Here is a 15,905-nt window from a genome sequence, read left to right as displayed (position 1 = left end):
TTTTTTTTTAATTATTTATTTATTTATTTATTTATTTATGGCTGTGTTGGGTCTTCGTTTCTGTGCGAGGGCTTTCTCTAGTTGTGGCAAGTGGGGGCCCCTCTTCATCGCGGTGTGCGGGCCTCTCATTATTGCGGCCTCTCTTGTTGCGGGGCACAGGCTCCAGATGGGCAGGCTCAGTAATTGTGGCTCACGGGCCTAGTTGCTCCGCGGCATGTGGGATCTTCCCAGACCAGGGCTCGAACCCGTGTCCCCTGCATTGGGAGGCAGATTCTCAACCACTGCACCACCAGGGAAGCCCGAGGTCTCAGTCTTTACAAACTGGCCCTTGAGTCGAATGAGGAGATTGTTGGCAAAATAAACACCTGCCAGCGTATTGCAGCAAGGGTCAGCACGTGGGGAGCGTGGCAGGGACCAGAGGGACACCGTGGGCATGCTGGCCAGCTCATGGGCCGTGAGGTCAGGTCACCCAATAGTAAGCGGCCGGCGTGTGTGGGCAGAAGTGCTGTCCTGGCTTCCTCGCAGAGCCACCTGAGGTCCGAGGAGCTCCGCTATCCAAGGGCAGCATGGACAGGGAGCAGGCGGCAGCTGGCGAGGCCCCGGGTGACCGTCACGGGAGATGGTGGCCCGGCCACCATGGACTGGAAAGACGTGATGCTGAGCCAGGCCACTGCAGCCTCGCCACCTCCCTGTCCACCACGCAGGGCAGCACCGGCCCTGGGGCACAGACTCTCTCCCTGACGGCGGACGTGCCCACATAATGAGCACGTGGAGTTTTTTTTAAACCAAAAACCCTCCGAGGAGATGTCACTTTAAAATCCAGGTCTGGGTTGTCATTGTCAAGACACCAGGCTCCCGGTGCCCTGCAGAGATTGGCACTGTCCATTGCACAGCTCTGGGGCAATGCACCCCTCGGTCCTGTCACCTGCTCAGTGCACACGCCCGAGCACCTGCCACGGGGACACACGTCCAGGGAAGGCCTCGAGCCTCATGCTGGACACAGGCGGAGATGGGGCCCGAGAGGCAGAGGCCCGCAGGGACGTGGAGAAGGGGGCCGATGAGGCTGAGCTGGAGAGCCGGGTTGGCGGGTGGTCATGGTAGCAGGAGAGGGAGAATCTGCATGTGGTTGGCACGCGGAGACAGTGGGGTCACCAGGCTGGAGTCGGGGGAGTGGGGGGAGAGTAGGCTCCAGGTGAGGCCTTGTGGCCTGCCCACCTGTTCTGGGGGACAGACAAGGCTCCTCATGCTGGGGTGGCCCCTGAGTCAGGGGAGTTAAACACTGACTTGTATTTTCTCCTGATGGCTTGTTCGAGCCCCCACCGTGGCCCTGGGGGCACAGCTGCCTGGGCTGAGAGGGAGGAACCCCCTGCAGCGCCTCCTTATGCCATGCCACCTCCCCTAGCAGTTCTTGGTGAGAAGCGGAGGTGCCCACCTCCACTCCTAGCTCCCCCGCTGCTGACCCCAGCCAGGGGTCCAGGCAGGCAGAGCCCGGGAGAAGGGGTGCGTCTCTGCCATTTCAGTGAAGACTCAGTTAACTACCATCTAAAGAGAGTCCAGAGGTCACATGCACCCTAACCGAGGGGCTTGGGTCCTCAGATTTGGAGGGGGTCGGGACGCCAGAGGCTCTCCCGGCTTGGCCCTCAGCTCCGTGGAAAGCAGGGCACTCGGAGCGGGGCGGCCTGTGTGAGGCGTCCTGGAAGAAGGTGTGGGGCCCTGACCTCTTCCTTTGGACAGGCTCCCCTGGGGCCCTGGGCCTTTTCAGGCTGTAGGCCCAGGTCCTCTCCACAGGCCTCAGCAGTGACACTCCCACTGCTGCCCGGTCCTCAAGGCGTGTCCTCTTGTGCTTTGCAGCAAATGGCTTCCTTGGTCACAGAGCACATGGTGGTTCACGGCACCCGAATCCTGAGGGGCTGCACCCCCTTGAGGGTGGAGAGGCTCTCAGACAGGCGGCTCCAGGTCACCTGGGTGGACCTCGCCTCCGACAAGAAGGACACAGGCACCTTTGACACCGTCCTGTGGGCTATAGGTAAGGATGCTCAGGACCCCGTGCTCCTGTGCGCACTTGGGGGACCAGGCGAGGGACCATGTGATTGTGCGTGCACTCGGGGGACAAGGTGTGGGACCACGTGCTCCTGCGCGCACTCAGGGACCAGGTGCGGGACCAGGTGCTCCTACGCACACTCGGGGGACAAGGCGTGCCGCCTTCCCCTCCATTGGGCATCTTGGCCCCCTTCTCGCCACTCCCGGCGTCCGTCACCCTGCTGGCTCTGGGGTGGGGGGGTGGATAAAGGCCATAGGGCGGCCCTGAGCAGCCTCGCTCCTCCTCCGTCCGAGCACACTGTGCTCTCCTGGTCTTTCTTCCCCAGCGCTCCTCGTTCTGGAAATGAAAACCAAGGAAGAGCTGTGGATGGTGGGTCGCAGGCAGCTGGGTTTTCGTCGGGGAGACTAGTTAGTCCTACGGGCGGTTTATTGAGGCCTCGCGTACATTTCCTACTAACTTTAAACCTTGGTGTAGATGTGTTTTTTTAGTAAATTAGACTTGTTTTCCACCGTAGCTTCAAGATAGCTGTTTATAGCATACAAACGATAACAGAGTTTTTACCTTTTTTTAACTGTTTTAACGTGTGAGTAACATAAAATTTACTATCTTAACCATTTTTAAGTGCTCAGTTCAGTGACATTAAGTACATTCACACACCACCCTCCATCTCAAGAACTTTTCATCGTCCCAAATGGAAACTCTGTCCCCATCAGATAACCCCCCACCCCCTCCCAGCCCCTGGCCCCCACCCTCCTACTTTCTGTCTCTGTGACTCTGATGACCAGGTCCCTCAAGTGAGTGGGACCCTACAGTGTTTCCCTTTTTGTGTCTGACTTAGTTCACTGTCATTGTGTCCTGGAGGTCGTCTGTGTCGTAGCCTGTGAAGGTGGGCAGTGCTGCATATGGCACACTAGGCTCATCCGGGCATTTGCCGGTGGACACTTGGGTTGCTTCTGTCTTCTGGGTGTCTTGGAAAAATGCTGCTGTGGACAGTGGCACGCAGAAGCCAGCTGCTGTTAATACGTGAATGTAATGGAGATGCGAACGTAATGGAGACGTGTAGCTTCTAGCCAGCTTCTCGTTGTTTCTGATGCGTCCCCTTGGCCGCCTTCAGCTCTGTGGGTCATCTTGTGTTGGGAGTGGGTGTCCTCCCGGCCTTGCCAGAAGTCACACTTTGCAGATTTGCAAAGGCAGCGTCTATCTAGTGATAGGGCAGAGGCCCCGGGCCTTTCCCAGCAGGCGTGGGCTGGCCGCCACCCTGCCTCCTGTTCCCCGAGAGGCATGGGTCCACCTGTTTGGGGGGGGGGAGGCTGAGCAAGCGTGGCCACGCAGAAATGGCTTGTTGGTGACCTTGTCGGGCACACTCCCTCCCAGGCTGGGCCCTCCCTGCACCCGGCTGCCCCCACGGAGAAGGGGAGAGTGGATGTGGGGGGCCCCTGCCAGGGCCGGGACGGTCAGCCTGGAGAGGAATGGGCTTTGAGGGTGGAGCAGGGAGTGCAGGCGCCGCGAGGGGCTCCCCACAGAGGGGCTGCGGGTCCTGCTTCCGAGGGCGTGTGGGCTCACCTGCCGGGACACCCACCTGCCTTGGTGCCTGCGGCCCGTGGGCTTGGGACCCTTTTTCCTGATCTGTCAGCTTGCATTTTAAACGTAGGGACGGTCAGTGTCTTCGTTCTCCCGTGTTTCCAGCCCGTGGGTCTCTTCGTGCTGAGCCCGGTCACTCGTCCCCCGTCTGGGCCTGGGCTCTGAGTCCGTGTGGCCGTCAGACTTGTTGTCCGGCTCCATAGCACTCGGCGAGTGTGCCGAGCCCTCAGAGGGCCTGTCCCCCAGCGTTTGTCCACCCCAGCTGCCCAGGCCCCCGCGTCCCCGGAGGTGGGCCCGGGCAGCAGCGCACTTCTGAGAAGCTGAGATGCTCAGAGTAGTGGGAAATCAGAAAATGAAATAAACTCCGGAGGAGTCAGCGATTCACTTCTGAGGAACAAAGCAAAGATCTGAAATGCCCCAGAGTGAACTTACTACCTCTTGACCAAGATCCACTAAATTACCAGAGGAAATGTTCTTGACCAAATTGTAAAAGTAAATTTTATGTAGGTTTATTTTGATGAACGCTACTCAGACCCAGAAATGTAAACTGATGGTTATTAATTTAAAATCCGTTCTAACTGACGAGGTGGCTGGTTCCCCCTCCCACTTGCACCCCATCCTCCCGCTTGGTCCCCAGTGCCTTTGTACTGAGGCGCGGGCTTGCACCCAGATGCCATCAGCTGAGCCCACGCTGCTGGCGGCAGCCAGAGGGTGAGGAGCCGGGCCCTCGGAAAGTCTCAGGGTCCTCCCAGCGTCCAGACGACCCTGGTGGGCGGCAGGCAAGGCCCCGGGAGCCCTCCCCAACTGGGAGTTTTGTTTTCTGTATTTTCAAAAAGAGCATCCCCCAGACAGTCTGCCGGGAGTGATTGATGCTGGGGGTGGAAGCTTTTCACAGTCCTTGGCCTCTGACCTTGCTTTCCGAGGCGGCGCTGCGGTGGCGGGTTCCTGGCACGCCTCCTGGGTCTGCACGGGCAAGTGCTGGCGGGGCCACTGCTCCCGCCGGGTTTTGTAAACATTCAGGAACCATTTCCCAGTTTAACAACTGGGAATGTTCTCTGCCCATTTACCAGGTAAGCCTTGAACCAAGCGTTATTTCTACTTGCAACAAAGGGTGATCCTGGAGGTCAAAATACAATCACCTGGGCGGCATGGCTGAGGAGGCAAAGAGCTCGCAGACCATAGGTCTGCCCAGACGCCAGTGCTGCATCCACACCGGCTGGACTCGACGTGTTAAAAATGAAAAGGGAAAGATGCGCCTCGTGCCCTGTGGACGGTCCACGTGGACGGCCTTGGCCACAGCCGACGAGGCTCACAGACGCGGGGATGGGACGTGGGCCCTGCAGTCTGCCAGCCTCTTCCTCGGTGCAGCCTTGATCTCCACGTGGTGGATTAAACACATTAGCAGCTAAAGCAGTTAATTGCTGTGCAGGGGGCCGGCTCATTGTTTGTCTGTGAATCACCCACCCACACCAGGTGTCTTAGATAACAGGCTGGGAACTCGCAGGAGGAGGATTTCCTGTCTGCAGATGTGCCGATTACGGTGCTGAGTGAAGACAGTCAGCCCGCCTGCCGCAGGCTCGTGTTCACCCGCACAGTTAACCACTTGTGGCCTGGAGCCTGGCTGTGGAGTGGGGGCGGGAGCAGGACTGGCTGGCCCTGAGTGGACACCTCCGAGCAGGAACCCTCAGCTTCCGTGTAGCTTCCTCTTGTTTTAAAGAATGGCTGGAGCACCATGGCCTCGGAAAAACCAGGAGCTGAAACGGTCCCAGGCTCCTCAGCATCTCCAGCCTCCAGGGAAGGATGAAGGCTCTGGCACGTCCATCCCTGGGCCACAGGAGCCCTGCCCAAGTTGGAAGAGCCCACCCAGGTGGCTGCTCTTACGGGGTCCAGAGTGCCTGCCTCGAGACAAGGCAGGGGGAGTCAGCCCCTGAAGCCATCTCCTCTTCTTCAGGCTTTGTCTTAGCAAAAAGCCATTGCAGTTTACCTGTGTCATGTTTGAGCCTCAAACGTGGGGAAAGGGAGCTCGTGAGACCTGGCTCAGGACTGGAGGCCAGCTTCCCAACTGCACCCAACGACCACACTGAAGCCCTCGGGCCTGAGGACACAGTGATGGGGGGGCCCAAGGTGCCCAGGATGCCTGCAGCCGGGGCCCCTTCTCCGTCCAGGGCTGCCTCTTGGAGGTTGGGGAGGAGCTGGTAGTCTGAGCGCGGATGCAACCTGGTTGGGCCAGCCTCGGGCCAAGGCTACCAGGCCTGTTCCCTGGGACCGCGTCTTGCTGTGGCTGCGGGAGATCCCTGTGTGGCTATGTTCTCTTAGGTGGGGACTCCACAGTGGCCTGCCTGTGCCCCCTGGGAGGGTCACCCAGGGTGGGTCCCTGCCTCCCGGCACCTTGCAGGCTGCCTGTGCACCCTTGCTGCGGTCTGTCTGACCACAGCCCGTGCTCACCTTTCACACTCCTGCCGGCACTTAAATCTTCCCTCGTTACACGATCCCCCTGCTCGTCGGGAAGTGTACTCCAAGGAGGCGTGAAATTGGAGGGAACGCCCGTCTTCCTGTAACGGGAGGCAAGGGGCACGTGAGAGGACGTGTGTCTGGTTGTCTGCGTCCCCGTGTGCCGCAGAGCAGGTAGCCATGACCAGCAGCTGGTGGTTCTCCCAGTGCGACCAGAGGAGGCTGGACTGGCCCGGTCGCACCGAGAGCTCTCGGGCGCAACGCTGCCCTGGGTGTCCTGGGCAGTCTGCGCTGGGAGGGAGGGCCATCCCAGTTTCGAGGCACCGGGGCTCACACAGTCCCCCCAAGGGACTCTGCCCAGCAGGAGAGGGGCAGCTCCAAGGGCAGGGTGTGTGGACATCACCTCAAAGGAGGAAGCTGGGTGTCTGCTCATACGTGGGCTTCTAGTGCTCTCGTCATTTGTAGTAAGCACGGCAGCGAGTCACGCGGGTTTTAAGGAAGAAACTCTTACAAGGCAAGAGAATCACGAGGATGCGTATAAATGAATGAAAAGGGCAGGATCGGACATTCTCAAGAGGAGACACAGCTAATTTAACATGTGGCCCAAAAAACACCGAATTTTACTAGTAGTCAAAGAAGTGCAAATTCAGTCCTCACAGTACCCCCTCCACTGCCCTGCAAATGAGCAGAGTCCACTGCCACTGAGGAGGGGGCAGCCCTGCCTGTGCCCCGAAGCCCCCCTGAGGATGCCATCCTCATCCTGGGGGCCCACCAACCCCGTGCAGGGCGAGGAGCAGGCAGCCCGCGTGCCGGACAGGGCAGTGTGTGACCGTGACGTGCAGGGTGACCGGGACGGGCCTCCACCAATCGTGGGAGGAGCACTACCTGCACACAGGGTGCAAGGGAGGCGGTCGGAGGACGACGTGACCGTTGCCATGTAAGCCCAGCCTGGGCCTGAGCTGGCATCCGAGCGACCAGCCACTGGGTAACCCCCCGGACCCCACAGCCGTTTTCCATCTTCCTCTGGGGCTCTGGGCCTGAGCTGAAAGGGAGGGCATGACCCCCTGCTCTGAGCACGAGGGGGCAGCGCGGCAGAGGGCGTGGGCCTGTCCCTCCCCGTGTGACCCCTGTCCAGGGCTTGCCCACCCCAGGCCTCATCTGTAAGGCCGAGCTTCCAAGCCCTGAGGTGCCCGCGGCTGCCCCTGGGGCTTCGCCTGCTCCAGCCCCTCCCTTCACTGTTCATTCTGGAAGCGTCAGTGGAGTGCCTGCTGCATGCGGCCTGTCCTTCACTGTACTGCCCCCCACCCCCCATCAACCATCCATTTATTCTTTTTACCAGTGGCCTGGCTCACACATCCCACATACTTTCCAAGTTCACGTACACAGAGCGTCCTAAAAAATCCTGGCTTCAAAATGGACTGCAGAGGCCATCTAACTCCAGCATATGTTACCGTCTCCTGTTACTACCTTCAAATTTATCTTTATTTCCTTCGGGATCTGGGATATGGTTTGCTGGCATCTGCAAGGTGTGTAGTTACCATGGTTACCACAGGCACAGGAGGAAGCACTCTTGACCTCCTGTGACCAGCCAGGCAGGGGTGCAGGGGAGAGCCCGGGACAGCGTGGCCGGCGTCAGAGCAGCTGGTCCAAGTGCTGCCGGCTTTGCCCTCGGACTCTCTAGCCCCAGTCCAGAGTGTCACCGGGAGGCGCAGGGCCTGGGGGCCTGGGGAGGAACCTGAGGACTGAGCTATGAGCCCCTGCATAAGGGACTGTCGCCCACTAAGCCCATGCCCTCCAGTCCTGCCTGTGGGGCCAGCTCTTTCCTCTCTGGGAGCACAGTCCAGTCCCCTCCCAGGTGCCCACTGGGTCCCCAGGCGCCTTGGCAGGATGCTGGGCAGGCGGCAAGTCCCACTCTGCACTCATGGGTCTCCATCAGGACCATAGGGCCAGCACTGGTGCCGTCAGAAGGTGGGGCCCTCCTGGCCTTGCACTGCCCGTGTCCAATCTGACGGCGAAGGGCGCCAGCCCTCAGCCCCCAATTCCTGGGGCCGAGCCGAATGCAGAGGCCGGAGCCATCGGCTCAAGAAGCAGGCTTAGCTGAGCCTGTGTTTTGACTTCCCGCCAGGAGAGCAGCTGGAGACTTAAGGCTCCCCTCCCTGGGCTCCACCAGCCGCCACCCGACCTCTGGGGCCTGAGCCGTGGAAGCTGTGGAAAGTGTGCCTTTGAAGTCATGCGTCCTGCCGTCGGGATCCCCCAGCCACGGTGACGGGGGCCACCCGCTGCCCCCCTGGGGTCGGGCAGGAAGAGCGGCCCTTGCCACCCTGGCTCGACGAGGCCACATCGTCTGAACTGGGAGAGAAAGGGTGGTGAGGCAGCTCAGCTGTGACGGGGCCCAGGCTGTGAGCACACGGAGCCGGCAGTGCCTGACACTGCCCCTCCTGGCCTCTCCCCTAAGAGCAGGGTTCGTGCTCTGACTGCCTGCAAGGATGGGAGGGTGTGCAGTGCAGGCCCTGGAGGTCTTGGAGCTGGGGCTGCCCGGAGAGTCGGGGGGCGAGGTCGTGCACACTGTCTGCCTCCTTTGGGTCAGCTCGTGGGCCACGGGTGCCGGGGGAACGGCTGCTGCCAGATGTGGGGACACGAGGCCACAGCCTCGTGGCAGAGAGAGGTAAACCCACGTGGAGCACCGTCCTGCCTCGCACAAGCTGCAGGAGGGGTGTCTTGGTGGGGGCGGAGGCCAGCCCAGGGGGGCCACGTGAGGACCCTGAGACACCCCTGCCGGGAAATGCACGCAGGGGATGGGGCCCCAGTGTCTGTGAGGCCTGGGTCCTGTTTCCGACTTCTCCTCAGGTTGATGCCTTCAGAGGCTGCAAGGTCCTGTCGGGCTGAGCCTGCGGCCGTGCTGATCCTTCCCATCCATCACTCCACCATGTGGCCTGGGGTCCCTGGCCCCTCGGAGTCCGACCCCTTCAGTGGGGAGGGGCTTAGGGAGCACAGTCTGGGGCTGGGGGCACATCGCCCTTGGTTGCTGCTGCTTCTACACCGTTTCTGTGGTCAGAGCCAGGAGCCTTGTATTTTTAAAAAATCATGAATTTCCAATTCAAAGTTGACGTCACGGAGTTTGAACCGTCCTCTTTGAGTGACATGTAGGACCTGTTAGCATCTGCACTTGTGGGGACGTGACCCTCGGAGGTACAGTTCCAGTGTGGGTTCGCAGGGTCTCCCGAGTTGTCTTTCCACGTGTTCTGTTACAATAGACCCCTTTGTTTTAGGTTGTTTATGGGTTATAGGGATTTTTTTCCACATTTAATTTTACTTTTTGAATATGTATACGTATAAACTGTGTATATGATTTAAAGAAACAGAATTGTATCATAGGATGTGTTTAGGAGAGTCTTGTTGCTGACTCTCCATCCACCCCATTTCCTCCCTATTCCTGCTCCGTCCTTTCATTGAGTCTCTATGCAGGTGTTTGTGTGTGCACATGTATACACACGTGTGTGTATACGTACATACATGTGTGAGCGCGTGTTTGAGGCCCTTGGCACTGTTGGTGCTTGATGTCTTACCGATTCTAAGTGGACATTCTGAGAAGGGTTTTAAATAAAACAAGGAATCTCGGTCAGAACCACTAACAAAAACCTCCCAGCCTTGCTCTTTGTGTCCTTCAGGCCGAGTTCCAGAAACCAGAGGTCTGAATTTGGAGAAGGCTGGTGTGCGTACCAACCCCAACACTCAGAAGATCCTGGTTGACGCCCAGGAAGCCACCTCCGTCCCCCACATCTATGCCATCGGAGACGTGGCGGAGGTACGGCCTGCGCCGCTGCCTCCCCCAACCCCGTACCCCTACCATGTGGCTCACACGGGCTCTGCGCTGAGCCCCAGGAGGACTTGGCATCACCCCTGCCTCCACGCTCCTCCTCTCTGTGGACGGGCGGGCGGACAAGGGGGCACCGTCCACAGATCCTGCCGTGAAGCTCCTCACGGGTCAGCTCTGAGGGATGGTGTCTGTTTGCACACCATGCAGCAGCCTCAACCTCCTGGCCTCGGTTTACCTCTGATCTTGGGCGGTCAGCACCCCCATGAGCCTGGCTTGGGAGGCTTCGGTCAGCGGCCCCCCTTACGGGCCCAGCAACACTGGGGGCTGCTCAGCTATGGGCCCCAGCGCCTCAGGATCAGTCGGCCTGTCCTGCACGCGTGCATCGCGTCCCGAGGAGGGCAGTCAGGGCAGGGTCCCTATCATAGGCTGGGCCCCCAGACCTAGCAGGCCTCTCCACGGTGCCGCCACAAAGCGCCACGAACTGGGTGGTCAGAACAGCAGAATTTGTTCCCTCCTGCTCTGGAGGCCCAAAATCCGAGATCAAGGCATCAGGGCTGCGCTCCCTCCTCTGGGGAGGACCCTCCTCGCCAGGTCCAGCTTCTGAGGCCCCGGGTATCTTCACAACCATCTCCTCTGGGGCCTGCCTGTCCCTGGATTTAGGGCCGCCTGAATCCAGGCTGACCTCATGTCAATCCTCACTTTAATTACCCCTGCAAAGACACCGACTTCCCAGGAGGGCACAGCCTGAGGTTCTGGGGGGACATGAGTTTGGGGGTGCTGTGAAACCCACCGTGGTGTTAGTTTACGTTCATTCTTCACACATTGAGCACCAGGCACTTTTCTGGGTTCTGGGGTCACTGCAGGAACAGACAGAAGTCCCAGCCCTCGTGGAGGTGATGTTCTGTCACAGTCACAGATGACAAGCAAATGAGCTATTTCAGGTGTCAGGAGATGCTCAGTGTGGGGGTCAGAAAGGTGGCAGTCGTCATCGATGCTGTGGGACCGCCCCTCCCTCAGCCTCCCCAGCCTCTGCTGCAGCTTATGATAGGTGGGGGGCTTCCAGAGAGCCTGGCACACATGTGGAGATGGGCGGGGCGGGGAGGCCATGCACGCCTGGGCCTCCCTTTGTTCCCGAAGGGCCAGCCTGCTCATCTGGAGACAGTCTGTCCTGCACTACAGCCTGGCCCCGGTGTCCCCAATGTACCGGAGGGGCCGCCCCCGCTGTGGCCAGTGCTCAGATGGGAGCCAGTTGGCTGCCGCTTGAGCCTCGAGCCCCCCATGAACCCTGGCTCATGAGATGCAGCGTGGGAAACAGACCCCTGTGTCGTGACCGCGGGGACAGCCCGCTGGGTGCGTCAGAGCTCCAGCCGCTCCCCCCGCTGGGTCATCTGGCCACCTAGTCGGCCCATTGGTGTGGATGAGGCTTCACGATTGCTCGCTGCCCCGGGGACCTGGCCGCTTAGCTGGGCAGTGCTGTGTCTTAAAACACTCATCCTGCTCCCTCAGAAAGGTCACTCTGGGCAGCAAGAAGCGTTAACCCCCAGGGGTCTGGCGAGGGGAGGCCGTGGTTCAGGGAGACCTCGTGTGCCGTGTGGGCTGTGTCCCCGTTAGTCAGGCCAGTGGAATGCACGGGCTGCCTACGCGGCTTTATCGCTGCCGATCTCCATTCATTTCTGGAATGTCAAACAACATCTGCATTTCCTGCTGCTGCAGGGGTGATTGGCGGCCGGTCCCAGGCCGACGCGTGTGGGGACACGGGGGCTGTGCCACCCCCTGCTCCCCGACAGGACACACCCTGGGGTAGAGGCCTCCACAGAACCGCGTCCGATCTGGGCTCGGTAATGGGCTTGACGTGCCAGACAAGCTGCGTGTCGGAGCCCACCGCTGCTCCCAGGGCCCGTCTTAGCCCGAATCCGTTAGTGCGAATGGGTAAATGGTGGCTGGGTCCCTTTTGAGCTTTGTTGTGGGGGCAGCTCTGCAAAGGCACTGACGTGAAGAAGGGGTCCTGAGAGAAGTCACAAGTGGGTACGGGCGGTGTGGCCGGTGTGGCCGGGCTCGTTAGCGGCTCACCCCCTTTTCCAGGGAAGGGGCCGTGACCACAGGTGTCTCCCCCGAGCAGGACAGAGGGGAGCATGCGGGAACAAGCAGAGGCAAAATGCGTCTGGGGGAGACGCCCCACTGGGAAGGCGGTACCCCCACCGAGGGTCAAGCTGAAGTAACCCCATGCTCCCACCTTCCAGGGGCGGCCAGAGCTGACGCCCACGGCTATCATGGCCGGGAGGCTCTTAGCCCAGCGGCTCTGCAGTCGGTCCTCAGACCTGATGGACTATGACAACGTGAGTGCCCCTCCTCTTCAGATGCCACTTCCAGCCTGCGGGAGCTGCAGCTTGTTCTGGGGGTGCACGTGTGTCTGTGCGTGCGAGCATGTGCGTGTGTGCCTGTGTGTGAGGTGCAGCCCGGGAACAAGCGAGGGGGTCGCCCGTCCAGGGACTGGCCTGCAACTACTGCTCTCGGTGTACCCCAGTGGGGTCTTCACTCTGGTGCCTGATCCCGGCCCACCCTCCAGGTCCCCACGACGGTCTTCACACCGCTGGAGTATGGCTGTGTGGGACTGTCAGAGGAGGAGGCTGTGGCTCGCCATGGAGAGGAGCGTGTGGAGGTGAGTCAGGGCCCCGGGGAGGGGGATGCCAGGACACAGGCCTGTGTGGCCCTACACCCCATCATGGCCACCCCCCACAGAGGCCCGCGGCAAGCGGGAGTGTTGGCGTCCTGCTTCCCGGGGCCTGCAGCTTGGCAGGGCGGGGCGTGGGGCCCAGAACGATGGCTGTGGTGGGCTGGCGGTGCTGGCGGGCAGCCCCGGGAATGAGGGGGCCTTTGGGCTGTGGTCCACCTCAGCGGGGTGGGGTGCATGTCTGCCTTGACCTGAAAGACTCCTCCTGCCCTCCGGCCTCTGCTCGCCTCCACCCCTGCCCTTCTGCCCCCTCCTGGCCATGTGCCTCCTCCACAAGTCTGGTCCTTGTGGGCCTCTGACAGCCCAGACCCAGGCATCCACCCTGGAGGGAGGGGTTTGTCATCAGACGGGGGTTTCTCTGGGGTCTGCTTTGGCCACAGTGTGTGTCCCAGGTAGCCTGGTGGGCTGTGGGTGCTGTGGCAGCTTGCAGGCGGGCTGGGAGAAACCGGACCCCCGTGGCCACCAGAGCAGCCGGGGGCCCTTTGGGAATGAGCGCCCAGGCTCCAGTGCCTGCCCTGCATCCCTGCGCCCCGGTCCCCTCCATCAACGGCACTTTATTTGCTATTTTTGTTCAATTCATCACAAGTGCCCTGGGACATGTGTCCATGGCATTCCGTGATGTTGTTTTATGTTTCACAATGTTGAATGGCCAAATGCCCTTTGTTTGTTTTCTTTTCAATTCTGTCTTCGTTAGAACAATATTCTCTGAAGCTGCATTAATTAATAATGGCTGTGCAGCACATGTGAGGGCTCTGCTCATATTTTACTCGGCCGCAGCCCCGAACGCGCTATCGGTCCTTCTCAGGCGCTGAAAGCCTTTGTCCAGCAGCTCCGGTGGGGGCCGCACCCGCCCCGCCTCCTGGCTCGAGTGAGGGCCCGGCGAGCACCGAGGTGCCCGAGGGAGGCCAGACGGGCGGCCGGGCCCCCCTTTCACTGCCCGCGGTCGCCCCGTCCATTCTCTGCAGTGTCCACCTGGGCTGTGCTCCTGGGCGGTGCCCGTGCCTGCACTGAGCCTCGGGCTCTGGGGCAAGTCAGAGGGTGGCCAGTCTTCACCCGTTCCACTGCTGTAGTTCTTGGGGGTCTTGGGCCTGGTGGGAGAGGGTCTGTCCGCAGGCTGCCGTGCCGGGAGGAGAGGGGTGCCTCTGAGGCCAGCCGAGCCTTGTCCTTGCCCCAGACCACAACCTGCGGGCTGAGTGGGCAGTTCCGCGCCCGCCCCCCCCCCCCACCACTGTGCCCACAGCCTGTCGAGCTGTAAAATACCTCCGGGGCTTATTTTGCTGCAGCCGCTGACCCAGGAATCGGTGTCTTGTCACCCAGGTTTATCACGCGTATTATAAACCACTGGAGTTCGTGATGCCTGAACGGGACGCGTCCCAGTGTTACATAAAGGTGAGCATCCCCGTGGGCCTGGCCGGGATGAGAGAGAGCCCCCACGGCCGCGCACACCCCTGCTGACCGTGTGCCTTTCAGATGGTGTGTCTGCGGGAGCCCCCACAGCTGGTGCTGGGCCTGCACTTCCTTGGCCCCAATGCTGGCGAAGTTACTCAAGGATTTGCTCTGGGGATCAAGTAAGTCCACAGGAATGTCGGCCGTTACGTGACACTCAGGCTGGGGTCCCCCAAAAGTCAGCGGCACCGCTGTCGGAAGTCTGCCACATCAGGGTCACTCGTGGTCATGTTTTCAGAGAGGGTCTGCCCAACGGGACGGGTCCGGTCGGTCACCTGAGAGGTGGCCATGTCCATCTCTGGCCGGGCCACCGGGGGGAACAGACTCGTGTCCCCAGCCAGCCCTGAGTGGCACGGTGGGTCTTCTCTGCTCAGAATGAGGGTTGGGGGCTGAGTGCCCAGGCAGTCAGGAGCAGGGCCTCGGCATCAAGTGTGCTGGGAGGGCCGCCCGGGGGGGCACATGTCCTGTGGGGCCGGTCCCAGCTGCAGGCTGTGCATGGCGGGGCCCCAGGGCCTGTGCTGTGGAAGCTCTGGTGGGGGTGGGTTTCTGGGTGTGAAGAGGCCAGGCAGCTGGTGAGGGGCTGTCAGAGGCAGGAGGGCTGGGGTGAAGCAGAGGGAGGGGGCTGAACTCAGAGAGGAGGGTGAGTGGGCCTGTGCCTGGTGGGCTGGAGGCAGCAAGAGGCCAGGCCAGGCAGGTGGGAGGTGGGCCGGAGGTGGGGCTGCCTGGCTGTTGCAGGCTCCGGGTGTTTGCTCCAAGGGAGGTGGGGCGGGGCCAGCATAGGTGTTGGCAGGTGTTCCTGGCTGCCAGCTGGAGAAGAGAGGATGGGGGCCAGGGCTGGGGGACGGTGAGGAGACCGTGACTTCCCAGTTCTCCCCCGTGTGCTGCCACCTGAGGATGGGGGCGGGGGGGACTCGAACACGCCTCCCTGCACTGACTCATCCCCCGAATCCCCTGTCCCCGGCGTGCAGGTGTGGGGCCTCCTACGAGCAGGTGATGCGGACGGTGGGCATCCACCCAACCTGTGCCGAGGAGGTGGCCAAGCTGCGCATCTCCAAGCGCTCGGGCCTGGACCCCACCGTGACCGGCTGCTGAGGCTAAGCGGCCATCCCTAGACCCAGGGTGCTCAGCATGACTTCTGCCCCCACGGCCAGGCTCAGCAGAGGCTCAGAACCAGGTATGCATGCGGGGTAGGTCCTATGTTTAAGGGGAGTAGGGTGCCACTGTGAACTGCTCTCCAGGTGCAGGAGAAGCTGCACCTGCCGAGAGGGCCCCACCTGCCACAGGGCACTCCAGACCCCGGCCGGGTTGCTGCTGCTCCTCATGTGCAGGCGGTGTCTGGAGGCCGAGGTCGCCCCGTAGCGCCTGTCCTGGGGGCGGGGGGGGTGGGGACTCGGGGTGTGGAATGCTCAGTGGGCCTCCCTACCACCTGCCCTGCTCAGAACAACCCAGCTCCTTTCTCTCTTGTCCAGAAGGTGGAGACACAGCCTCGTGCTCAGAACCGCCCTCAGTCTGGTTCTGTTAGACTTTGCAAAGCCGGGCTGAGTGGGCTGCCAGAAGCCCCGGGGTGTGATGTTTGTCCTGAGCCTCATCTAGGAGGAAATAAGCAAGTCCCTGCCTGACCCCAGCCAAGGGGATGCCTGTGGTTGGGGACTTTCCACCTGTCAGCCTGAGAGGGGCATCCCCTGGCCATCAGCCTTTCCTGGGTTGGGGGTCCCGAGGGCCCCGGGGGACTATGGACAGAGCAGTGAGCGCCCACGGGATGCCCACAGGTGGGCGTGAAGGGCCAAGCCACGGCAGAGGATCAGTGGGCAGTGGGCCAGGCCCAGAGCCTCTCCTGG

General features: G+C 61.2%; 1 protein-coding gene across 5 annotated transcripts in view; it reads left to right on the top strand.

The window, feature by feature from the left end:
* The window catches only part of TXNRD2 (thioredoxin reductase 2), a 34,555-nt gene that overhangs the window by 18,229 nt on the left and 421 nt on the right, over window positions 1–15,905 (top strand). For 3 of the 5 annotated variants that reach the window (XM_059895221.1, XM_059895220.1, XM_059895222.1), the window contains exons 11-17: window positions 1,852–2,026; window positions 9,742–9,878; window positions 12,131–12,226; window positions 12,457–12,549; window positions 13,939–14,010; window positions 14,092–14,189; window positions 15,036–15,241. In XM_059895221.1, coding sequence (XP_059751204.1) covers window positions 1,852–2,026; window positions 9,742–9,878; window positions 12,131–12,226; window positions 12,457–12,549; window positions 13,939–14,010; window positions 14,092–14,189; window positions 15,036–15,159 — 795 coding nt within the window. In that variant the 3' untranslated portion in view covers window positions 15,160–15,241. Of the gene's footprint in view, window positions 1–1,851; window positions 2,027–4,692; window positions 5,064–8,198; window positions 9,263–9,741; window positions 9,879–12,130; window positions 12,227–12,456; window positions 12,550–13,938; window positions 14,011–14,091; window positions 14,190–15,035; window positions 15,242–15,905 lie in introns of those variants that run through there. The other 2 variants (XM_059895223.1, XM_059895224.1) reach the window with 2 other exon arrangements.

The sequence above is a fragment of the Balaenoptera ricei genome, chromosome 14 (assembly GCF_028023285.1).
Source record: "Balaenoptera ricei isolate mBalRic1 chromosome 14, mBalRic1.hap2, whole genome shotgun sequence".
Classification (NCBI taxonomy): Eukaryota; Metazoa; Chordata; class Mammalia; order Artiodactyla; family Balaenopteridae; genus Balaenoptera; species Balaenoptera ricei.
The sequence above is the reverse complement of the archived record's forward strand: the minus strand, read 5'-3'. Positions and strand labels throughout refer to the sequence as shown.